The sequence below is a fragment of the Medicago sativa genome, chromosome 7 (assembly GCF_051527215.1).
Source record: "Medicago sativa cultivar Bolivia chromosome 7, Bolivia_mono, whole genome shotgun sequence".
Taxonomy (NCBI): Eukaryota; Viridiplantae; Streptophyta; class Magnoliopsida; order Fabales; family Fabaceae; genus Medicago; species Medicago sativa.
The window spans coordinates 73,792,473-73,819,446 of NC_140755.1; the positions used below are offsets into that span (position 1 = coordinate 73,792,473).

Below are 26,974 nucleotides of genomic sequence, written 5' to 3' on the forward strand. Positions count from 1 at the left end.
GTGCTTAATGATGTTAGACCATTCTCTTTATGGTGTAGCAAGATTGATCTACAAGATTGATCTACATCAATATGCATGAGATAGTTATTTTTTCTTCTTTCTTCAAGGATCCAAATTGATAAGCCTTTTGCTGAATCTAACCTTTTTAATACAAAGGTCCATAATCAATATTTGACAGTTTTCTTACATGAAAAAAATATTTTTCTTTAGGATATAGTTCATTGTTCATAACATGAGAACGTTATGGTTTGTCTTCAAAATGATATGATCTGATTTACTTTATCTTTGTACTTTTTGTCCTTTAGTGGGAATAATTATGGATCATTAGAACATTATCTTCTCTTGTGAACATTCTAATCTTTTACCATAATTTTTTGTTTGGATCGTTAGAAACCTCTCTTAATGTCAAAATTGCTTTGTTTGATTTCAATTGGCCCTAACCACACCTTTATTAGTGATTGAAGATTCTTAGATCATCTTAAATCTTTTATGATGGAATCTTCATGCATATGATCATGGATGTTCTTTTCTGATAATTCTCTAATCATTATCATTATTCATTAATAAGTGACTTAATGAATAATTCATTCTACACATTTACTGAGAGAGATTGTTATAATATTCTACACATTTTTAGAAAATTTCATTCAAAATATATATGAAGGTTATACATGAGTTGACTTAAAAGTAAAGACTAAAAACTATGATAGAAAACTTTTAGAGGACTAAAATTCGAATAATTTTTTTAAAGGGACTAAAACAAAAAATTGATATAGTTATAGGGACCAAAAACATTTTTTTTGTATGAGGAACCAAAAACATATTTAATCCTTCTTTTGTTAACTATTAACTTAATTGATTTCAACAAAAGATTGACGAGAAAAACGATTTCAAGAAAATATTAATTATATCATTTTCCATATTTTCTCTTTTTTTAAGAAGTCAAAGTATCTCTTTGATATTGAGAGAATCGAAATTGAAACTTTGAGGTAGAAAAACTAATACAATATGAGAGTTGAATCCATGCTTTTCATCCCTTGAAACTTTGTTTAATAAACAAACATTAGTTGTTAGTATGATATCTTAGTAACAAATATTTAGATTTTGAGTCCCGTGAGCTTAACTCAGTTGGTAGGACAATGCATTATTATATACAAGGGTCGGGGTTCGAACCCCGGACTCCCCACTTATTCACCTTATAAGGTGAATTCTAGCTACTAGGCTACCTGACAAGAAAAAAGATTTAGATTTTGAACCTCCTTCTCAAACTCTTTTAGATATCTCATCCATCAAGGTTATATTCATGAATAAATACAGCAATTAACAACAACAACAACAACAATAATCATTGTCCGCGGGTTTAAATTGCCTACATGCAAATCTCAACTTTATATGTTTATGTGAAGTTCAATATGCATACATCATTTTTGCTAATTTCAACTTATAAAGTCATGTCATTAACTCATAACTGGTATTTTTTAAAATAATACACACAACCTTTACACTCAAACTGTACATCAAAATGGCCTTCGTGAATAAATTAGAGAAAAAATTACGTATTTGGGCAGAACAACATCATGACCACACACAAAAGCCATCCAAAGAAAAGAAAATGGTGCAACCATGTTCTAAGGATCAAGAAAAGATGAAGTATAGAAATTTGTATAAAAATACAAGACAAAGTACAATAAGGATTTGATCGTTTAAGGATATTATCTTGTCATAATTGTTTAATATGTGATTTCGACTTGGAGAGACCAAGCATGTAAGCTCTATGGAGAAAGACGCGTCGTTGCTACTCTGGAAACTCGGCATGAAGATCATTTCCCCAGGAACATATTTGAATACGTTGTTGCTCCAATCCTACATTCATAAAGTGAAATTCTTGGTTAGTTTCTGGTCTGTCTTGTATCGTACCCACATGAATCTTATCCAATCATACAATTGCTGCATGTATAAAAATGCCTAGTAAAGTACTACATTTGCAAGCAAAAGATGAGATTAATTACCTCTAATTGCTTGCCAACGGTGACAACTATTTGCTCTGGACCTGCATCAAATGAGAGAGGACCTCTTTCAGTTTGAACGTAAAATATGCAATGCTCCATGGGAAGGTAGAAGCGCAAAGCATGTTCAGATAATATGCCCTTCGTAAGACCCGAGACACGTTCATTTCGTTTGGGCGTATTGTCGTGGGGATACCTGCAAAGGCAAATCACAGACTCCGTCTCTTGAATCCGCTCCTTAAAATCTTGAGATGTGTCTTGTTGTAGAGCCAGAGTCACTTGATCCACTATATTATCCAATCTACTTGCTACATTCCCCATATGAGCCCTGCTTGTGTTATATAAAAACAACTTAGTACCTCGTTTTGTCTTCATTGGAATGAATGACAATGTTAAACGGTAAAACATAAATCATGAAACAATCAAACAACCCAGTATGTGCATGTTTGGTTTGAGTGTGAGTTTGGCAGAGCCGCGGGTTACACTGATTTTGACGAAAGCTGTAATTTAAGTGAGTGTTTGGAAAAATGTTAAGTCATGTTCATAATTTTGGTTGTCCATACCCTTTAATCACTAGCTTAAAAAAACCAAAATGTTCCTAGGGATGCAATATTATCACTCTTGCCTAACCAATCACAGTATAAAGTCTCAACAAATGCACAGTGCTACCGTAATTTTGTCGAACACTGTCATTCCAAACATATACTCTATCCGGTCCTATTTACAAGAGAAAGTTAACTTTTTAGATACAATGAATAATTTATGTATCTAGTCAAGAATCTAAACCAAATACATAAATTATTTAATGTATCATTATTTAATGTATCTAAAAAATTAATTGTCTCTTGTAAATAGGACCGGAGGGAGTACTATGTAGGATCAATAATCTAATTACATCGTCAAACATTGTAATTTGGCTTTATTTAAATGTTGAGGTTTTATTAGTAGGATATTAGGAATATATTACACAGTTATTTAATTATTTGTTGCTATATATTATATAAAGCAAAATATTTTTTGGTGATTTATTATAAACCATTTTTTATTATTCGTCCATGTTATATATAGCTAGATGTATAACAATAATTAGTTTTTGTGTTCTGATGTATGGGTGGGATAGGAGGGAATTATGCATGTGTGAACTTAACTAGGGTTTCCCCACTTGTGGGTTTGACCAGGGCTTTCACTGTGGGATAGGCAACCTTCAAAGCCACTTCAAGCAAAGTGGGCAAATATGATAAGTGTGTTCTCACGATTAGCATGCTTTTAGACCATTTGAGTTTGACACTTTTTGTTTTTTAGCAGCAGAGGTTGTGAATCTTCTACAAAGAGTTCAAAGGTTCATGAATAACAATGTTGTGTCTCCTAGACACATCAGTGTAGTTTTTAAGATGATTGATTTTACCAACGAAAAAAGATTAGTAGCTCTGTTTGTTGTTCAATTGTTTTTCATTCCTGTGTAATATTCTATAGAAATGTGTTAATAATCATGTATCTGCTCTGGTTTTTGTACAAATAAAAATGCATCTGCTCTGTTTTAACAATAAAACAACATATAGATTCAAAATATACAAAAACAAAAAACGGTGCATGTACTAACTTGCACTATTCGGTCAAGAGGTAAGTAAAACATCGTTCTCACCGGTTGTTTCATATAGTTTTTTATTTGAATTTCCTTCTTTTGATGAAATAGAATTTCTTTATATGCTACTTTATTATTGAGTTTTACACTAAACTAAGCGTACATGTGCATCAAGTAACGGGTGTCAATCAAGTAAGAACAATGTTTAGTTGTCATTTGTGTAACATTAATACTTAATCCTAAAATTTATAAGAATATACGAAACCTAACCTATGATAAATAATTAATCAAGCAATTATATCACATATAAAAACTATAAAATACCATTTCTTAAGCATATAAATTTTAATCTACAAAAAAAAGTAAAGTAGTTTGCATGCAAAAGATTGGTGGATCATATATATACCAAAATTTCCGATGCTTTTGATTGTGTGCGGTGAATTCCATTGAACCATTGTTAGATCGAACACATGGAATCATCCCTCCACAGCGTCCGTTCCTCTCAACGTACACCTTTTTCGCGTCTTTGAAAACGCCCTCTGATTCCACCGCTATGGTTTCAAGTTCATTACTGGAGATTCCATGGCTCCGTATTCGGAAGGCGCCGAATTCCTTAACGGAGCGAAGAAGCATACCGGCGGATGCATGTGGGAGAAACCGAAGATCGATTTCCGCCGGTGCCGGTGGAATGTGAGATTCCGGTAATGTAAGTTCCGGTAACTGGAGTTTCTCCTCGAGAAACTGGCTAAATACATCGTTAGCGGCGGAACGCGATCCTCTGCCGGTAGGTATCGGTGATGGAAGAGGTGCAAGAATTTCGCTGACGCTTTTGCATCTTATCATCGGCATTGCGATGCAAACGAGTCGACGTCGTTATATTATAACGTCTCTATTTTCGTTGCAAATGTTAAATTACCGTAACAGAATCAATGACGACGTTATGAATAAAAAATGTTGGTGATGAATGTCGATTGGAGAGATACGACGTCGTTTGAAGGGAATGGCGATGATGAATGAGGAATGAAATGGTGGTGATGATGAAGGTGGTTGGTGTTAGAAATGTGTGTTTTTGGAAAAATTGGAATGTGAGGGACCCTTAGGTTGATGGGTGCATGCAAAGTGCAAATTACGCTTTATTGAGGACAATTTTGTAAATATAATAAAATTTTAAAGAGAACATCTTGCCTCCTCTCCTCTTCAAAAAAAACTCTCCTTTAAAGCAAGAAAAACTGGATCACCTCCCATTCCTCTTATTCTAAAAATTAAACCAAATAAATAAATTTCAAAATATCAACTCATTTTGACTTCAAAAAACCCCAATCTAATGGACCCTAAAACTAAAAAACCCTAAAAACTATTTCACCGTGAAATCAAACAAAAAATTAATTTCTTTATCACTCTTTATTGGTGGTAGTTCAGCTACAACGAATCTATGATCTAAATGTTACATATACACCTATTTGAAGCCAAAACCAAATCCACAATCAAGTAACAACATCATCAACAACAACAAAGTCTGGAAATCAAATATCTCCTTCAATATCATAGGCTTGAAACTGTGATTTCAGTGATTCAGAAAGCACATAAGAAAATTACCTAAGTTTTATCTTAAAATTATATTTTAACTAATAAATAAAAGGGTGGAGTTTACACTTGCTTGTTACTTTAAGTCTCTTTCAGCTTGATTAAAGATGGTTGGTTAAAATCAAGTTTTGAAAATATACAACAATATTAAAACACTTGTTTAATAATTTTGTCACCTTTTATGATTCTATGCAGCTAAAAGATTGGTATGTACATGTAGATATTTGATTTATGAACAAAAAGCTTGTTTGTTACTCCCCCGTCTCTAAATAATTGTCGTTTAATATGCACGATTATTAAAGAAATGAATAATTGTGTTGATTTTGATAGTAAAATTAGTATCATTTACTAAAACACCCTTATTAATTGTAGTTAGTGGAGTAATTAAGTTGGATGAAATTTAATAAATAAGGGTATAATAGTGGAAAAAAATAATAAATAATGCATTGGTATTCTAAAGTGACAATTATTTTGAGAAAGAGAAAAATGGGTAAAGAGACAATTACTGTGAGACGGAGGAAGTATATTTTTTCTATACATTTTATTTTACAGGGTAAAGGGCCTATCTCGTGCAGTAGCTCTTTACGCATCTATTAAACGCTAAAAGGTAATTAACTACCATTTTGTATACATTCTAAATTGATTGAACCAATTGCAAAAGTGTTTTAATCAATCTAAAAAATATCACTTAATTGCTATTTAGCAAGTGGTCTGCAAGCAATCGTCAAGTGTATAATGAGCTATTGTTCCTTACCTTGCTACCCCCATGCCAATTCTGTTGGACTTGAGCCACCCAAAGCAAAAATGTCTAAAGTAAGAAAGCAATCCAAGCTATGCGAAAACAGGAAAGAAAAAGAAAACAAATAAAGCATTGGTATTTTTTTGTTTGTTTTTGGTTTTCATGAGAAAAGAAGTACATGTCGTAAGCTTTTTAAAGAACAAATACGTTTTTTAAGGGAACAAATACGTTGAACTTAATGACTCTTATATTGCGTTTGCATTATAATTCATTGAGCTTAAAATATAAATAAATTAAGTGATTGAATTCAAGTGGTTAATAAGCTCTCATTAGGACGAATCGTTCAAAAGAACCCAAGTTCGTTTATGGTTGAAACAATTCTTGACCAAACTTTACTTACCTCTCGACCTAACTCCGAATTATTAGGGTCCCTTTTCCTAGAAACTGGAAGAACTCCAAATTACTAGGGTCTCTTTCTCTAAAAATCACAAGATTAACACACAAAAAATAAAGAAAAATAAAATTTAAGAAAGCAACTAGCTAGTGTATTTTTTATTTTTGACATAATACATATTTCATATTATTAGAATATGCCAATTCAGTCCATAAGTCCTAGCTTAACCGGTAAAAATGTCGAAATTTCTAGGCAAACGTCATGGCTGAGGTTCGAAAGTCCACAAGTCCTAATTCAATGACTTTGTCATTTCATCTATCTACACAAGAAAAAAGAATACACTAATTCATTGTAACGAAAAATATAAATGCTAATTCATAAGTTATTTATGTTTGTTTGAAAGTTAATTAGCTATAAGTTAGTTACTTGCTGCACAAGCAGGTGAGTGAGTTAGTGAAATACTACCAATTTGTGGTGTATAAATAGATTTGTGGATATGATGTAATCATTTAGTTAATCACTCATAAAGTTTTTGATTTCTCATCACTCTCACTCTCTTAATCCTCTCAATTCTTTTAAGAACCCTAATTCCGAAATTCTGTTAATTTCATTAAGTTGTTCTATCAAATTGGCATCAAGATTTGGTTCCAGATCACCATTTTTCTTGAAGAATGGGAGAACGATGGTAACTTCAAACAATGGAAACTTCTCAGCGTATTTACCAGTTTTTTTTGGAAAAAATTACGTTCAATGGATCGTCAAGATGAAGGTGATCTTAATATATCAAGATGAAGGTGTGTCAGCACTTGCAAGAACTTCAATTGATACATAAATAACAACTTACAAAGATGCAAAGAAGAAGATGGGAAAACACGGTTCTTGATTCATTAGTGCGCGTTAGGGATACATCTTTGAAAAGATTGTGAAAATTGCAAATGAGACATCTTTGAAAAGAAGGTGTATGTAGTAGATGGAAAGTTGAAGAAGGGTGAGGCTTCAAACACTATCGAGGCAGTATGAACTTTTATCGACGGCTAATAATGAATAGGTGAGTCAGTATTGTGCTAGGTTGGTCAACCTGACAAACCAGATGAAAAAAATGGAGATATCATCACTGATGTGATGAAGGTTGAAAAAGTGCTCAGAGCTTTGACACCAAATTTTGATCACATAGTATTAGCATTGGAGGAGCAATCTCATAAGCCTTGGTCAATTATTGCAGAAAGGCTGCAATATGAAGATGGAAGCACAAGCTATGGGTGTATGTGATAGCAAAGATAGTCTAATCTTAAAGGCACCACTGTCAAAGCAAATGACCTTTAAGATTGGTATAGTGTTGAGTATCAGTGCTTATTATCAACTACTGGTGATGATATAGCTGGATGTGGCACCAGAGTTTTGGTCACTTGAATTTCAAGGATTTGAGTATGTTAGATATGAGGGGTAACCTTGGCGCAACTGGTAAAGTTGTTGTCATGTGACTGAAAGGTCACACGGGTTTAAGTCCTGGAAACAGCCTCTTGTGTAAAACAGGGTAAGGCTGCGTACAATACACCAAATGGTGGGACCTCTTCCCGGACCCTGCATATGCGGGAGCTCTAGTACACCGGGTTACCCTTTTTTTTTTTTGAGTATGTTAGATATGAGAAAGATGGCGAAGAGTTTACTACCAATCAAATAACAAACACAAGTTTATTACACAAATATACTTAGATTAAAAGTACTTTCACACATCAAACATTATAGAGCAAAGCAATTCAAGACAACACAACACAACAAACACATCCTTCAAAAAAAAAAAAACACAACAAACACATAAAACCATAAAAAAGAAAAGGTTTTCAAACTACAATCTTGTATAAATCCTTAGCGAGTACGACTTCCTCCTCTCTTTGGATATTGAAATCCAATGCCTTCCATAGTGGCAATTGTGTTGAACATTGGTCTCTTGTACACCTCTTCCATTAGTCGTGATCGATGAAGCTGCAAGCTCTTATGCTCCTCTATGTTTGAATGATTTTTTGGCATCCTCGACCATCCGTGATGGTTCGTCCCATGGTCACCACATCTACAACCATTACAAGAGTCCATTTTCGGGTGCAAAAAATATTTGGCGAAATTACTTGTTTCTCCCTCATCTATATAACTTGATCTAATGCATTTTAGATTGTTATGTTTGGCTCTAGCTTCTTCTACTATTGTTGGACAATGCTCATCTTCATGATATTGGATATTTGAACATTTGTAGGAGTTCATTGAGCTTGGAGAGCTTCCATCATCATTTATAAATAAATCTACAAAATACACATATGGTTCATAAATTTGAAACAGATCATTTACCAAAGTGATTTACAAGTAAAATTACCTTGATTCCATTCTTGAGGAAACATGCTATGCTTTGCACAGAAGTGGGTCTTGGAGTGAGACTTGGTGAGAGAATCATGAGGGGAAGAAGGACAAGATGATGATAAGACAAAAGGGTTATGGTTGTTAACATCCTCATCTTCTACATAGCTAAAGCTATGTTGTAATTGATGCTCACACTTACCATGATTTCCCATCCAAGTTGGAAATAAAGTTGATATCTCATTATCTATCATTGCAGCAATCTCTAATGGTTCCAAGTGTCTTATTTCAAGTTCTTCTACCATCTCCATTGCCACTTTAATAGCAGTGTCGTTTTTTGTATCAAATGGAAAGAATATATGCCTTGTTTGTCCTGTATTCAAAAATTACTTCAAATGAGACATTTAAATTTGTTCTAAGATATAATTTTCTGGATTTGACTCTCTATAAGAGAATCAGTCACACAAAACACTCTCCATTAGAGAAAAAAAAACAAGAAGACATTAAAATCAAATGTATAAAGGGTATACCACGGCGATCTAGGCCATGAAATCAATTTTATTTGTGCAATAGCGTTAAAGCATAGTGGAGTTTGAACAAAGTGTTATTGTACAATGATGCGCTATTTAGGGCAAAATATTGTCAAATAGTGTTATAGCGTAGCAAATTTTTTGATCAAACCGCTATTTTCCACAATCAGTAATTGACAACAATGGTATCAATCATATTTTAAGAAATCATTCATGGAAAGTAATATCTATATATAAATTTCTTATCATAGATTGAAATGTCTTATTTATTTCCCTAGAGTTAGAACTCCAAATTAATCTCAAGTGTTTGGAAGGAATTGTGCATACCTATTTCATCACATAACCGTACTTTAAGGAAAATTGTGTTATCCTCTTCACTTATGGAACCAGTGATTGTCATATTTGTACTTGTTGCTGGATCACCTAAAGAAAAATGCTTCCATGTTTTATTTTTAGATAATGTTGTGTTTGGCAATGACAATTCAAGTTGTTCCGTGCCTAAAAATGGGTCCAACAATAGTTCCTTTGCTGATGGTCTCTTTGAGACATGTGCCAAACATCTTCCCACAAACCTTTGTGCTTCTGAATCTTTGATTCTGAAAAATGCATTTGGTAGCTTCCCCTATAGTACATCAAATTAGACAAAGTTTGTGAATAAACTTTGGATTAAATTAATGATTCAAAAATGTATTAAACAAAGTGCTTATTATCCAATTAAGCTTACCGCGGTTACTTTCTTGTATATTTGAGCTGGGTTGGAGCACTCATTGTATGGAAACTCAAGAGTAAGCATCTCTATCATACACATCCCATAGGAATATATATCTACTAGTTCATTGTATTTCTCTTCGTATAATTCTGGTGCCATGAACTCTGGAGTACCTGATTATTGGTTACATCAAGCATGGTTTTTAATGTATAGAAACATAATGTAGATTTCAAGTCTAAGTTTTTCGCAGTCAAAATATCTTACAATCACTGCAATTTGTACATCTTGATCATAAGGTTTAGGTCACGGTTTAAAAAGTCCAAAGAAAAATCAAGAGGCATTACCTATGACACTTTGAGCAAGTTGGGATCTACAAAGTATAGCTGCAAGACCTAAGTCACCAATCTTGACCTCCCCTTTATGGCCATTGACAAAGATATTATCACATTTGAGGTCTCTATGTATCACAGGAGGATTATGATTGTGTAAATATTCCAAACCACTTAGAATCTGGCGTGCCCAATTCTTTAGTGCTTGGTTATCCACTTTCTTATACTTCTGCCTATACCTATACATGTATAAATGTTATGTTATCACAAAATATGGATTGCCAATTAATTAGTAGAACGTTTGATACATAAGGAGTGGTTGATTACTCTCTAAGGGTGCCTGAGGTGAACAATTCAGTGATGAAGTTGAAGGTTTTGCCATTGATATCAATCCAAGAACCATAGAAGATCATCATGGATTTATGGTCGAGGTGCTTAAGGAGATGAACCTCTGAATAAAGTCTTTGAAGTTGATCTGGTGAATGACAAACATCACCAAGTTTGACTTGGTTCCAAGCCACTTCAATCCCAAGGAACTCATCAAATGCTCTATATACAGTTTTCATAGCTCCTCTTCCGAGAACGTCCTTGAACTACAAGTAACAAAATCATAATAAATCACACAAACTCTATTTAACTGCTCAAATTAATAGTATTCTAGTAAAAATCAAGGTTTTAGAATGCAGTAGCAGGATCAAATGTTGCTAATTAAGGCAACTTCAATTGCGACCGCGTTTAGACCGATGAAATATATCAAAATCCTTAATGCAGTTGTCCAATGTTCACAAGCTTTTTCGAAAACTCTCTTAAAAACGTAGAAAGAGACCTAAACTCGAAATAACTTCCAATGTTTATAAACTTAGAGGCGTGAAAGTTATTATTTAGGTCTCTTTCTACATTTCCCCATCCCACAGTTTTGTTACTTTCTCCTTTATTTTAATCTATTTCTAGCTCATGGAAAAATAATAATAACTTCCACATATATACCACTTTTCTATAAACTATCATTATATTGTTTGCTTAATTTAAACAACTATATATCTAAATAAAAATTTCCAACTTATTTAGAACACATGCTAGTTCTAATTGAACACATTAATTGAAGCAGAAACAACCACCAATTCATTTCTAAACAATTCAATGACTTTTTGCATAGCACATCAAAGAGTAAATTTTTTTTTTTTTAAAACTCGGTATCCGATCTAAAACCAATTAATAAGTATATGATGAGAGAACTTACACGTCCATATCGACCAGATGGATCGGTTTCAACATATCCAAGGGAAGCCTTAATCCCACCAGAAGTACAAAATCTCCCCTTGTACATGATTTTATTTATAGCATCACACAATTAATCCATCCAAGATATAATGCCTATTAATATAGAATTTTAGATAATAGAAACTTATAGTTTTTAGCAACAAAAGAATGTAGTTATATATACTCTCATAGGAGAAGACACCAAGTTGTAATAGCCTTGAGTAGACAACACTAACAATAACACTTTAAGTTTCATCATTGTCATTTCAACAACTCCATGTGAAAAATTGTAGACGTGGTTAGTAACCATTGGTTGAACAGTGTTAAGAGGAAGAAAATACAAGAAAAGAGAGACAGAGAGAGATAACACACTAAGTTTTGTATAAATCAGACATGTGAGTAATTAAAGTATAAAACAATGATGTTTTGTGAGTTATTATGATATGGAATGAGACCGTACCACATAATGTGATTAATGACTTAGGGGGTTTGATTAATTTGTATATAGCTGGTGCTTGGTGTAATATAGATAATTGTAGACAAAGTGTGTTTGAAGAGAGTGAGAAGTCTCTTCAGAAAATGAAAAGACTACATAAAGTCATTGGAAAGAAACTTGGCTTATAAATTTGAAGAAAAAATTGGCCATGCTTTGATGAAAATATTTGTGGATATTATAGCAAGGTTTTATGATTGAAGGACAAAAAGAGAGAGACTCCCAAGGTAGAAGGGTTTCATGTATGCTTTTAATGGCGGTAGGGAAAAAAGAAAGTATGGAAAGTTGGTGGGTGACTTGTAATGAAAGATACTACACCCTCTAGCTCCGATCACTATAAGCAAAAAAATATCTTTTTTAAATTTATTGGACAATTGATTTATTTGATCTATAATATAACCCATATAAAGTTATTCAAATATAAACTTAAAAATTTAAATGTTGTCTTTCATTTTGTAGCTATGCATGTATGAATGCAATGTGTTCTCTTTAATTAGAGGGACTTGAGGATATTATAAAGTTTGAATAAAATTTTGAAAGGCTTTTAGCCTTCTTTGTAGTAAAAAAGTAAAATTTTGAAAGAATTGTTTCTACGGGTATCAGTATCAAACCAAACTTCAAGGTATTTAAGAATTAATTTAAAATGAACTTATTTTATTTTAATTTTCCAAAAATATATTTGATCATATATATAGTATATGTCAAATATATATCGATATATTTTTTTATATACAATTAAACACCGTAGAAAAGTGGATAGATAAACAATTTTTTTAATGGGGATAAACCATCATGTTAACACCCATCTTTTTGCAAGTATGCATAAAATTAAGGAGAATCCAAAATACTAGTGTCCAAGGAATAATGGTTAAGCAACCAAAACCACAAGTCTTATAAAAAAAATAGTGTAATTACAGTACTTGATAAAAATTAACAGGTTATATTTTCAAGATAAATTTTTTATTCATAGATTTCTTAAAGAATGTCACACGGAGACTTGTTAGCATTTACATGCAAAGTTTGATATTCAATCCGAATACCTCCCGAAATTTAGGGTATCCATATGATTGTCATACTCAATGGATTGTGTGACTTCTGTCTGCACCTCTCATTTGGCTTCCAAGTGGTGTAATGTTTTTTGCTTTGTGCTCACTTTTTGCCAATAATGAACCTAATGATGAGGCCTTTATCCACATATTACAACGACAACAATAAATGGCCAATTGATCATGCATAACCTCTGCACTGTGCTGTTGTCAATATAATCAACACCAACATTGAATTGATCTTGGCTATTGCTTCTAAAAGCGAAGACAACGGTTGTTGTTATGTGGTGGAGGGATCAAGAAGTATACTACTCACTGCAGGTAAAGAAACACAAAATGTAAGCAGCAAAAAATCTTTAACCAATCATTCTAAATTTGAATTTCACATTACTTTGAAATGAAAATGGGGAGTATTATCATAGAATACAAATAGCAGAAATAATAAATTAAAAATAAAATATTTTTTGAGTTGTTTGAATTGAAAAGAAATTAACATAAGAAATTAAACTTCATCCTTCACTGATTTAAATTTATCAAAAATTGAAATGAAAGAAAAAAAAACATTCCTTCAATCAATGAATTTCTAGTGAGTTATATTTATATCTCCAGTTTTTTATTTTGATTTTTTAATAAATGAATTTCTATTTTCAACTTAAAAAAATTAATTTATAAAGTTAAATATATTTTTGCATTTTACTGGTCCACTTATTTATTTATGTCTCTTTTCATAAATGTAATTTTCTTTCTTTCAAAAAAAAATGTAATTGTAAAATAATTGATAAGATAATTATATATATTCCTTACTATTCTTTTTATAAGAAATGGGTCAATAAAATCCTTTCCAAAAAAAATTTGGGTCAACAAAAGTTGATTTAATTCTATTTCCATCAATTTTTGTTTATCCATATATCTCTCTTATAAAAATGACTTCCAAAAGAAATGTTATATAAAGACTGTAAATTTGTTGCAGTTATCAAACAACTTTGGAAAATTGATTTTGGGTATACTGCTTGTTCTAGGTGAGGCACTTGTGATGATTTCAAAATTGATTCTTTACAAGGGATTTTGAATTATTATCTTCAAGAATATTTGCATCTTCCGATGGTTAAGTTTTGCAATAAAGTTCTTCAGAGAAATTGCTTCTACAAAAGATAATAATTGGTTTAGATGATTTATAGTGATTTCTTGACCACATAATTCAAATTTAGTTCTTTCAGATGATTTGACTTTTGGGAGGTAACCAGATGATCAAGAACCATTTGTCAAATCAAACAAATTGGCCATCAGATGAATATCAGCTTCTCTGGTTCAAGAGAAATGTTTTGTTCATATGAACTGATGTTCCGTTTTTTCGATGTAGGTGAACTATTTTTTATTTAGTGTAGTGAAAGATGAGAAAAATACAAGAAATAGCGGTTTGAAATTTGTTGATTTAAAATCTTTTTATTTTTTTTTGGTAAAAACATATTGGTAAGAAAAACAATTTAAATATTAAGGGAATAAAGGACAGAGAGATAGACACAAAGCATTTATATTGGTTCCCCCTAAATCTTGAGTGCTACGTCTAGTACTTTCAGACTTAAACGATTTTCCACTATAATATGAGTATAATCATGTCTACTTGACAATATGCCTTAGATTTTTCAACCACATTCAAGGTCATATTGTCCGTATCATTTATTTATGCATAAAAGTTGAAGACCATTCATGTCATGAATTTCAAAGTTAAAATTTTTATGCAATCACTTCGTCAAACACATGACAAGAAATTTGCTTAAAACACAAACATAAAAGTAGGTTGCATGCATAATGTTAAAACTATTGGGAATGGGACAGATATAGTACAGATCACTATGCTTAGAATTGTTAATTGTGATGGTATTTTTATTTTATTTTATTTCTAACAAGAACACAATACAATTCATGGCAAACAAAGTTAACAGTCAATGACGTCAAAATGATTGGCATAATGTTCAGACTCTCGAAGGGGTTCTTTCTACTCGTTGTGCTTCATTTCCTTTAGTTTCTGATTGTTCTTGTTTTCCCAACCACAATGGACTTAAATCAAAACGATTCCTCCACATCTAAAATCGCACCATAAAATACAAGATCCTTACGGGCTATCCAGATGGTCCACACTACCATATGTGAAATCAACAAAAAAATCATGCATAGTCTTATCTCTTTGAGCTACCTCTAGAAACCTCTCAAAAGAGACAAACTAAGTCTCTAGGCAAAACTTTGTCAAAAAAAAAGTCTCTAAGCAAAACCGAAATCGAACCTAACCACTTAACAATTCTATACCACATCTTAGAGGTCATCCCATAAGTAACAAAAAAATGATCCATTGACTCGATAAAACCCCCACATAGACACAAACAACACGGATACTAATACTCCTGCGCCTAAGCAGACCAGCTCTAGTTGAGATCCTATCTAGGAGGAGTTACCAAGAGAACCCACTAGCTGGATCAGTAATAATGGTTGTTATGGTTGTGTGCATTGCTTGCCCTTTCATGCTTAATTTACAACATAAACTGTCCGTATCAATGTGAAGCTCTAACATGTCACATGTGACATGCCTCTTCTTTTGAGAAAATATCAACAACCGATCATCTTCCTTTACTTTTCAAACTTTCATTCTATTCTTCATGATTGCCTACCTTCAAATAGAAGCTAAAGTTTAGAAATTCGAAATGATTTCCTTACTATATACAATGTGAATGTTAAGTTAGTTCTTATAGTTTTTTCAAATTGTACCGGTTGATTCTCATTTAAATTGCAACTTGACCCATTTAAATCATCAAAATTTGTAAATTGGTCCCAATTTTTCAAATTTCTTACTTGACCCAAAACTTTTAAAATTTGTAAAAGTAGTACAAAATCTTAACAATGATTTTTTTTTTTTTACTCCATTCAAACCAAAATATTTAGAAATAAAGAAATTTTTCAATTGAATCATTTAGATTAATTATAATTCTAAATTCTCTAAAATTTTCAATTGCTTCATCCAAACACAAGGTCGTTGATCAATAAACATTTCGAAATTGCTCCTTTGACTAAAAAACCAATAAAAAGTTACAACCCAATCAAATTTTACGCACAAAAACAACGAATCGGAGTGAAATCGGGGATTTCTCTTACAAACAAATACTCATGGGCTATACCTTAATCCAATCAACCAGCCCAAAACAAACAATAGGAGTCAACTTCGGAACTTTAACTGAATCTACTGAGTTCATAGTTCAGTTCGTAGCTAATTACCAGCCATGGCTACAACCACCGTGAAACCGCTTCTCTCACCACCGTCGCTACTACTTCTTCTACTATTCTCGTCGATAATTTCAATCTCTCTCGCTTACAAACCCGGCGACATCGTCCCCATGAGTCGCATGGGTCAATACCACTCCGTTCGTCTCTTCAATCGCGCATTTCTCTTTTCTCCATTTCTCTTTCAAACGACACCGTTTCATCTCTTTTTTCTTTCAATTTGCAGTCGAGAACCGTGTGGCAGGATCTGATTGGTCGCCATTGTCCCATCTTCGCAGTGAATCGTGAGGTACGCGAACACGTCTTCTAGTTTTGTCAAATTAGGGTTTTTTAACCTAATTTTATTTTGTTGTGCTGTATGATTATTGTGATTTGTAATTTATTTTGTATTGGAATTGGATTTGCAGGTTTTGATTCCGATACCGAAGCCAACGGGTTACACTGGAGCTGATCCTTATAAAATGTGAGAAATTTGTTTCAATTCAATGTTTGAATTTGCTTGGTTTATGATAATTTGACTTTTAATTAAACATAAAATCGTTTTAGTTCGAAATGCACTAGCTATGAAGCGCGGACATTGATAGGTTGACACGGGTAATAATTTGAGAAAATGTCATAAGTAAATTATAATCACATGTGTCGGTGTTGGACACTAGACATGCCTTCGATCAAAAGTGTCGCTGCTATATAGTGCATTAGGCAAGTAGTAGTTTGAAAAAATGTTATTTGATTCAGGTGCATGATGCAAAAGTTGAATGTTTAGGTTTTCGTTCCAACTATAATTAGAATGGAATAATATATTAAATTGAAATATGGAGAAAATGTGTCAATTCAGAATGGTTGTAGTAGGAAATGTGTGTCAAATCAGAATGGTTGTAGAGTTTTAGCTTGATTAGTTGAGTTATTTGCTAGTAAGAAATGGTGATTTTTTTGTAGTGTGCATTGGTGAGAGACGTGTCGGTAAAAATGGAATGGTTGTAGTAGGAAATTAAAGGAATAACAAACCAATGAAATGAAATTTCTGGCAGTTGTACTATTTATACAATATGGGGGAAACTATCGTTGTTTTCTTATTTTTTGGGACTTCCTCGTCCCCTTTCTTAAACTAGAGAAGAAATTTTCGTTTCGTTTTGATTTTATTTTATAATTTATATGCAGATCATTTCAAGTTGGAAGGGAGAAGTTTTATATCCCGTGGCTTCTAGTGGTAAATCGGAAAAGTACAGAGGTTCCAATGATTGATATAGAACTGGTAATTATGTGTTTAAGATAGGTCTTGTATATCAAATTGTGCAATTTAGCCAATTATTGTACTATATTATGAGTTCTTAGATGCGAAACAATGAAACAGACATTAGGAAATGGATTAATTGGAATCTTAATGTCGTGCAGAAATATTCAGGAACTGATCTGCTTGGTGTCACTGCAAAGGTTTTGGATATGCCACATCACTGTACGTTGTTCTTCTCTAATACAATTTATAAAAATATAATTAAGTTCTTTATATACTACTTACTGGTTTGAGTTTTCTGACATGTGGCTAGAGTATTATTCTTAGCGTTTGCTTGTGACTGATGGGCCGCTGACCTATGTTTATAGAAGGAGAGGAATAAAGCAAAAAGATGGACCTAGGAGTAGAAAAGGCCTGTTTGGGTATTAGTGGGAGGATATAAGGTATGGGCTAAGAGGGAAAAGGGACATTGGAGGACTAGAGGAAGAATAGAAGGCCTTTGAATAGAAGGCCTTGTTTTCTTCTGTTCCTTTGTTTTGGTTGTGTATAGAGGCTTTGAAGTCTCTTTTTCGGGGTTAATATCTATTTTGTTAATCTCGAATAGCGGCTTCACTGTTGGCTTGCAGAAGAAAGAGAAACAGGAGAAGCAGAGCTTTGCTGAAGAACAGTAGCAGAACAGGTTCGCGCTTGTGAAGAAGAATTAAATAGGTCATTTGAAACAATACAAATTGACCAATACACCCTTAAAAAATAAACATAACTATTTAAAAAGGATATTTGAGAAATTTTGCATGCGAACCCTAAAGGAAGACGCGAACCTGCGATTTTGACGCAATTCATGGCCATGGCCTGCACTTCTTGAACGCAGTTCTCCGGCCGGACGTGTTGCAGTTGACCTCACCGTCACGCTGCGACTCCACAATCACGCGTGATTGCGGTACATTTGACAACATTGGTTATTATTCAGTTGAATGTTTCTGGTGTGTGAAACTGAGCTACATTCTTTGTTTAAATTTCTGTAGAAATTTAGATTCTTTAATCAGTGAACTACTGCCAATGTTATGTGTTGGAAATGTCAAAATATGTGCTTGTATACTGTTTGTGGATCTAAAAGCTTTTTTATTTAATGTTCCTAAGGTTTATATGAAATTTATCTACATTTTATTTTTAATGTCCAGTTTCCTCTAAAATTGTTTTCATTTAATGAATTACAAATAAATTGATACCTTACACTTTGATAAATTCCAATATACCTTTAGTCATATACATTTAAGAGAAATATTAGGCAGTATTGACTTAAGCTATGCTATTATAACAGATTTTTAGTTTTTTATTATTCTAAAACATTTGTGTTGGAGTTACAGATGTTGAAATTCATCCTGAGATCGGTAAACACTTCTGGGATGCTCAGCATTGGCCAAAGCATATACTTGCCCGATACACATGGTTGGTGTTATTTGATTTATAGCTCCTTCTCTCTGGTTTATTTATTTTGAACTTGATTTATTTCTATGAAGCATCTGCCATTTAGTGGGTTTATAATGCTAGGACTTTTAATTACCTTTGCAATCTTGTTTTTCCAGTAGTGTTAATCAACTGGATTTTTATTTGAGTTGTGTTACACTAGTACATGACCGGAGTGATGCAATGGTTATGTGAATATGCAAGACAAGATAGGATTAGGAATTTAGGAGTGAAATTATTAGGGTGGTAGAGTCTCCTTAGATGATTTGGACATACGTTGAAAAGACTTATCATTAAGGAAGGTATAATAGATGAAAGATGTTTCAATAGTTAAATATAAAGAGAGACCAAAAAACCTAAAAGAAAAATCATTAAAAATATTTAGATATAATTTGTTTATCGTTAGACGTGATTTATGATAGAACAAGAACACCGTCATTGTTTGAGTAGACGGAACTTAAAACCTTTTTTTATAATGAATTTGGAAATTAAGGGGTAGTTCTTGTGGCAAAGTTACTGTCATTACACAGTCATCTTTTTTGTTCTTTAGTTTTGGTTTGCAGTGTACAAAACTCAATTGTTGTCCATTTATTTACACGTAGACCCTAATAGCATTCTCCATTCTTAAAATTGGAGTGATCACACTCTCAAATGTTTTGGGTCAGTGGAAGATGGATGTATAAACTTTCTGTATTTTTACCATTTGAACTTTGAATTATATGCTGTAGAAATTTAGTATTCTCATTTAAACTTTGTATACTATAGCTTGTAGAAAAAATTGCTGAGTTTGCATTTTGATGTATTTCAGGAAGGAACATTCCGAGATAGATGTAACTTCAGGATTTTATGTTCTATTTGGTTCAGGTAAATAAATATCATTCTTGCTTTCATTGATATATTTATAAAGATGGGGTATTTTACCAGTCCATGGACAAGTGACTTGTGAGTATTTCACTCATATTGGTGACGCATTTGTTTTGTACTCCCTCTAGTGTCAATTATAAACAATTTGTCACTTTTTACATTCATTAATATAGACCACATACATAATTTATTTAATGAATCTAAAAAGTGAAAATTTGCTTATAATTGAGACCGGAGGGTACTAATAAAGAAGACCAATAAAATATCACTCACCATAATTAGATAAATAATTTTAAATAAACAGTTCAAATTTTGATATATTCCACGTCTGCCCCAGACACACCAATTTGGTGATGACAGATATACCTGCAGCACAACTTTGTTTTTACTATTGATTTGACTAATACGATTTAAGGTTGTTTTAGCCGATGAATGAAATTACTTGAAACATTCTATTTCAAAGCAAGGCGGCTTGATCATTATGTAAATGAGCAAGTTGCATTTTATCTAGAGAATACATTTTTGTTCCTGCTATTTATTTATAATATTGTCCAATGGATATGCTCAGGGCTCTTGCTGTCTTTCATCCTCTCAATCTACACATTGCAATCTTCACGTGACAAATTGGAAAGGTATTTTATTCCTTCTTCAAGGCTATTGAAAACAATTTTTTTTGCTGTCCATTTACAACCATAATTTATTTTTTTCCAAAAAACAAACCCATAATTTCTTCATTTTGAATTGCCAGATTTGTAAGGGAAACGGTTGGTGAAAGCAGCATCCCTGTTGGAGAGATAGCAAAAGTTGAATGATGCATCCCCAATCTCGTAATGAAATTGATAAGATCAGTTCGTGTTGGGGAGTTCTTGCATACACAGTTATGAACCAACCAGTCATTTCTTTTCTTGATGGAGGTGAGCGCGAGGACAAGAGCTGTGAAATGAGTAGCACAAAATGTTGATATTGAATATATTACAATTCATATGGAAGACTGTATCTGTAACATCATAGTTAAAAATGCTTAAAAGCCTATACAAAAACAAATCAAAACGTAGCATATTAGTCAGAGTTTTAAACTCTTTTATCATTGAACTTAATTTCATTATTGAATTTTGCTCGTCTTGAGATGATTATTTTCTTCTCCTGTGGTTACTATCTGGTCGGCCTAAGTCTTCACTGCAAATCAATATTAATATTTATTATTTTAGAAGTTTTTTACTTTCCAGAAATAGTAATAACAATATAAAATTTATAGGCTAGTAGACATTTCATAACACTAAACATTACAAATTGTGATATGCAAGAAAGTTGATAGTAGGCATCATCACATTAACTACTCAAAACATACTGTAATTTAAGGAGGCATCAAATGGGTGGCTTCCAAAATATGAATAGAAATCGAATCAGTTGGGTGGCACATACTGTAATGGTAGCAGTTATCCACCGTCAAAATTGACATTTAATTTCTAGGAAATCTCCATGTTGTCTCTATAGTATTCATTTCATAATTTTACTAGACCCACTCTTTCTCCTTGTCAATCAATTATTTCTTATTTTATCAGGTCTTCATTGTTTGATATTGTTTTGTTTACCCAATTCAAGGTCAAGTTATTGCATGTGCAGTTAAATCTACAAGGATTGTGGTGGATTTATGTTTTGAGACTCCTATGTTTCCTAATTTTGTTATGATTTACTTGATTCAGTTTTTATTGATTTTATTGATCCATGTTTTTTATTTTCAAGGTTTGATTGTCATTTACCAAGTTAATTGATTGATTGACTGTTGTACCACAATTAGTAAACAGAACTGTACATTAATTGGCCTCGAGGATTGTTTATTACTAATATGTACTCGGGTTACAAACTTACAAGCTTGTTGTCTCGATAGTATGTCAAAAATTGAATTGATTGCACGACGAAAGAAAGTTGGGGAAATGTATAGGGGAATTTAGGGCACATGTGTATTAATATTGCACACAAACAATATTACTACCTCCGTCCCAATTTAATTGACCTACTTTAGTTTTTCACACAGATTAAGAAAAATGTATAAATAAAGAGGAAAGTGGAATATATTGTATTGGAAATAATAAAAGTAATATTATTTAGTGTTATATTGTATTGGGAATGATGAAAGTTCTATTGAAAATTGAAATGACTCAGTTATTTTGGGACACTTTTTTTCAGAAAATGGGTCAGTTATTCCGGGACGGACGGAGTATTAGTTTTAGTGCATGTGATTTTTTTTGGTTGTGTTAGTGCATGTGATTGACAATGAGTGGAGTGGAGAACACGTTTCATTGAATAATCGGAGAACATGTCGAGAATTAGCACAAGTGAAACTATACCGCCTTTGTTTCTTAGTGGAGGAAAAATTAAGAAGAAACGAATTGAAGAAGATAATTTTGGTAGCCTATAGTTGTTCGAAGATAATTTTTCGGAAATTGCTTTATTTTTAGGGGATGGTTTGACCCATTTAAAATTGATGTTTACTTTCTCCATATTTTATTATAATTTTTTATAAAGAAGTTAAATTAACCTACCCAAATTGAGATCAGAGAGAATCGAATCTGAGATTTTGAGGAGGAACACACTCTCAGATCTCAAACTAATACTATCAGACCAACCCAAGTGAGTTTTATTATAAATTGTTTTGTGTTTTGACATTTTCACATAGAAAAGAGTATATAACATCATTCACACAGAAAAGAGTATATAACATCAATTGAGGCATATATCTATAAAACACCAAATGAGTAGTAAAATTGAAGTATGTTTTACTCGAATATATTTATAATTACCAATTCAGGCATATTAATTTATCTATTTCAAGAAAAATGGCACTGATTTCTGACTTTTTTCCACTGAACATTCATTTCTTACCAAGTTACGTTTACTTGGCACATACTCTACTTTTACTTTTTATTTTTTCCTAAATCAGTCACTACTCTTGTTACACACGATTTGCATAATTGAGGAAAGTCCATATCTTTTAAAACTTGAAAAGGATGTATGTATTATTTAAGCAATTAATGTCAAATAAGCATACTACAATATTCCCTTTACTTTAAAATAAAGGGTCTCTGTTATAAAACTAAATAGATAGATAAGATAATAGAGAGAAAAAGAGAGAATATAGAAATGTTGTTATTCTCTTCTTATCAATTGTGTCAATTGTGTTGTATTTACCGTGCTATTTATAGAAGCTTATGCCTACTGTTGTTTGAAGTTAATTCAAACATTACTGCACCGTAAGCTATAAGCCTATGGGTAGCTAGTGTAACAAATGGGCAATTTGCAGTTGCCTTTTGGTTTTTGACCGGCATATACAGTGGCTGGACCCATCAATTTGGACATCCATTATTTATAACACTCCCCCTTGGACGTCCATCGAGGATATGCCTCATTAAAACCATACTAAAATAAAACCCAGTGGGAAAAAAAAATCTAGTGAAAGAAAAAGAGTACAATATCCTTTTGAGTGTGAACTGCCTCGTTAAAAACCTTACCAGGAAAACCCAGTTGGGATAAAACCATGGTGAAGGGAAAAAGAGTGCAGAATACATTTATTTCTCCCCCTCATGAAGACAAATATCTCTAAGACGGCGAAGACCAATTCTTGATACAAGTTTCTCAAATACATTTCTTGAGAGTGACTTTGTAAAAACATCTGCAAGGTTATCACACGAACGAATTTGTTGAATGTTGACATCACCATTCTTCTGAAGATCATGAGTGAAAAAGAATTTTGGAGAAATATGTTTTGTTCGGTCTCCTTTAATGTATCCTTCTTTCAACTGAGAAATGCATGCTGTATTATCTTCATAAATGATTGTTGCATCCATTCTTGCAGAAGATAAACCACAATTATTTTGTATATGTTGAATCAATGACCTTAACCAAACACATTCTCTACTTGTCTCGTGGAGTGCTAAAAGTTCTGCATGATTTGATGATGTTGCTGTTATGGTCTGCTTTACAGATCTCCATGAAATGGCTGTTTCTCCACTGGTAAACAAATAACCTGTTTGTGATCTACCGTGATGGGGATCTGACAAATAACCTGCATCTGCATAACCAATTAATTCTAATTTGGATACTTTGGGGTAAAACAATCCCATATCCATTGTACCTCGAAGGTAACGAAGTACATGCTTAACCCCGTTCCAATGTCTTCGTGTGGGTGAAGAACTATATCTTGCTAATAGATTGATAGAAAATGATATATCGGGACGTGTATTATTAGCAAGATACATCAATGCACCTATTGCACTGAGATATGGTACTTCAGGACCAAGTATTTCTTCACCTTCTTCTTGAGGTCTGAAAGGATCTTTCTTCACATCCAGGGATCTAACAACCATTGGAGTAGATAATGGATGAGATTTGTCCATGTAAAAACGCTTTAACACTCTTGTTGTGTAAGCTTATTGATGCACAAGAATCCCGCCATTTAGGTACTCAATTTGTAATCCAAGGCAAAACTTTGTCTTTCCTAAGTCTTTCATCTCGAACTCTTTCTTTAAGCAATCTATGGCTTTTGGAAGCTCTTCAGGAGTTCCGATAATGTTTATGTCATCAACATAGACAGCAATTATAGCAAATTCATTTCCAGATCTTTTCATAAAAATACATGGACAAATGGAGTCATTTTTATATCCTTCCTTCAGCAAATATTCACTGAGGCGATTGTACCACATACGTCCTGATTGTTTTAGCCCATAGAGAGACTTATATAATTTTATGGAGTAGTCTTCCCGAGAACCTGAACTATTTGCTTCAGGCAAATTAAATCCTTCAGGGAGTTTCATGTAAATTTCACTGTCAAGTGAGCCATACAAATAGGCTGTAACAACATCCAACATGTGCAAATTGAGTCCTTCATGAGCTATAAGGCTAATTAAGTATCTAAAAGTAGTTGCATCAACTACAGGTGAGTATGTCTCATCAAAATCAATTCCGGGTCTTTGGGAAAACCCTTGAGCAACAAGTCTTGCTTTATATCTTGCAATTTCACCATTCTCATTGCGTTTTCGGACAAACACCCATTTATATCCAACTGGCTTCACACCTGTAGGTGTTCGGACAACAGGTCCAAATACTTTTCTCTTATTAAGAGAATTTAATTCTGCTTCAATTGCATCTTTCCATTTTGGCCAATTTTCGCTTTGTCTACATTCTTTTATGGACCTTGGTTCTTGATCCTCGTTATCATTTATTACATTTAGCGCTATATTATATGCGAAAATATCGTCAACGTTGACTTCATGTCGGTTCCATTGTATTCCATTGGTGACATAATTTATTGAGATCTCTTGATTTTCATGTATTTCAGATATCTGATTAGGTTCTTCTGGAACTGAAATTTTGATTATGTCAGAAGACTCTTTTAGAGTTTCTATATCCTCTTTTGGCTCATCTTCCCTTTTTGCTCCTTTTCTTGCTCGAGGATTTTTATCTTTGGAACCGATTGGTCTACCACGCTTCAAGTGTGGTTCAGACTCATTTGCAAATTTAGATTGTCCAACAGGGACATCTATTTTTATTGGAGCATTAGCAGCTGGTATATATGATTTAGTTACATTTTTTGGATCAGTGAATGCATTTGGTAATTGATTTGCTAAACTTTGCAAATGAATTATCTTTTGAACTTCCAATTCACATTGTTTAGTTCGAGGATCAAAATGAGATAATGAAGATTCATTCCAACTGATCTCCTTTTTCAGTTGCATTTTCTCTCCCCCTAATATTGGAAAGTTTGTTTCATCAAAATGACAATCAGCAAATCGAGCTGCAAATAAATCTCCTGTTGTTGGTTCAAGATACTTTATAATAGATGGGGATTCATATCCAACATATATTCCCAACCTTCGTTGAGGACCCATCTTAGTGCGTTGTGGTGATGGAATTGGAACATACACCGCACATCCAAAAATTCTTAGATGGGAAATATTTGGTTCTTGACCAAAAACTAATTTCAAAGGGGAAGAGTCATGATAACTTGTTGGCCTGATGCGAATCAATGATGCAGCATGCAAAATTGCATGTCCCCAAGTAGAAATGGGCAATTTGCATCTCATGAGAAGCGGTCTTGCAATTAACTGTATACACTTGATAAATGATTCCGCAAGTCCATTTTGTGTATGAACATGTGCTACAGGATGTTCAATGTCAATCCCAATGGACATACAATATTCATTAAATGATTGAGATGAGAACTCAGCAGCATTATCAAGTCGTATTTTCTTGACAGGATAATCAGGGAAGTGAGCTCTTATTCGAATTAGTTGAGCTAGCAATCTCGCAAATGCCTGGTTGCGAGTTGATAATAAACAAACATGTGACCATCTAGTTGATGCATCAATTAAAACCATAAAGTATCTAAATGGTCCACATGGTGGGTGTATTGGCCCACAAATATCACCATGTATTCGCTCTAAAAAGTTTAGAGATTCACTTCCAATTTTTGTTGGTGATGGTCTGATTATCAACTTCCCTTGTGAACAAGAGGTACATGAGAATTTATTAGATTGAAGAATCTCTTGGTTCTTCAATTGATGACCACAAGAATTATTAATTATTTTTCGCATCATTATAGACCCGGGATGGCCCAACCGGTCATGCCAAACAACAAGTTTATTATGATTTGTAAATTTCTGGTTTACAATCACATGTGCTTCAATTGCACTTATATAAGTGTAGTACAAACCAGAGGAAAAGGCAGGCAACTTTTCCACTACACTTATTTTATCCAAATTATGTCTCGTTATATAAAGATATTCAACATTTCCTTCATTTCTTGTTTCAATATGATATCCATTTAGACGAATATCCTTGAAACTTAATAAATTCCTATGAGACTTGGGAGAATATAATGCATTCTCAATGTTTAAATTCGTTCCTCCACACAATATTACATTAGCTCTTCCGGAGCCTTCAATTATTTTTGAACTTCCAGATATAGTACTAACACCGGTTTGTTGCTTTAGAAAAGAAGAGAAATATTTTTTATCCTTGAAAATTGTACGAGTTGTTCCACTATCAGCGAGACACATATCTCCATTATTGGGGTTAATGTTAATACTCATTCTATTTAAAAATGAACAAATAAGAGATAAGTATGAATA

The 26,974-nt window shown here is 33.0% G+C and overlaps 3 protein-coding genes across 3 annotated transcripts; 1 reads left to right on the forward strand and 2 right to left on the reverse strand.

Annotated features, from left to right (window-relative positions):
• Positions 1–1,454: 1,454 nt before the first annotated feature.
• LOC146908336 (2-oxoglutarate (2OG) and Fe(II)-dependent oxygenase superfamily protein) lies at positions 1,455–4,651 on the reverse strand. Its single transcript, XM_085730933.1, has 3 exons — positions 3,995–4,651; positions 2,010–2,334; positions 1,455–1,863 (listed from the first exon to the last, which is right to left on the reverse strand). Exons 1-3 carry the CDS (start codon positions 4,435–4,437, stop codon positions 1,636–1,638), a joined length of 996 nt encoding a protein of 331 aa, XP_085587059.1. The 5' UTR covers positions 4,438–4,651; the 3' UTR covers positions 1,455–1,635.
• A 3,350-nt stretch (positions 4,652–8,001) lies between these two features.
• On the reverse strand, positions 8,002–12,193 carry LOC146908337 (putative serine/threonine-protein kinase WNK5). Its single transcript, XM_085730934.1, has 7 exons — positions 11,460–12,193; positions 10,547–10,812; positions 10,235–10,458; positions 9,906–10,063; positions 9,509–9,803; positions 8,671–9,024; positions 8,002–8,599 (listed from the first exon to the last, which is right to left on the reverse strand). The coding sequence occupies exons 1-7, from the start codon at positions 11,544–11,546 to the stop codon at positions 8,172–8,174; spliced, it is 1,812 nt and encodes a 603-aa protein (XP_085587060.1). The 5' UTR covers positions 11,547–12,193; the 3' UTR covers positions 8,002–8,171.
• A 4,004-nt stretch (positions 12,194–16,197) lies between these two features.
• NPU (ATP-dependent helicase/deoxyribonuclease subunit B) lies at positions 16,198–20,980 on the forward strand. The gene is made up of 9 exons (XM_085723525.1): positions 16,198–16,428; positions 16,515–16,577; positions 16,696–16,751; positions 17,447–17,540; positions 17,681–17,741; positions 18,884–18,965; positions 19,792–19,847; positions 20,416–20,479; positions 20,596–20,980. The coding sequence occupies exons 1-9, from the start codon at positions 16,288–16,290 to the stop codon at positions 20,657–20,659; spliced, it is 681 nt and encodes a 226-aa protein (XP_085579651.1). The 5' UTR covers positions 16,198–16,287; the 3' UTR covers positions 20,660–20,980.
• Positions 20,981–26,974: the final 5,994 nt, after the last annotated feature.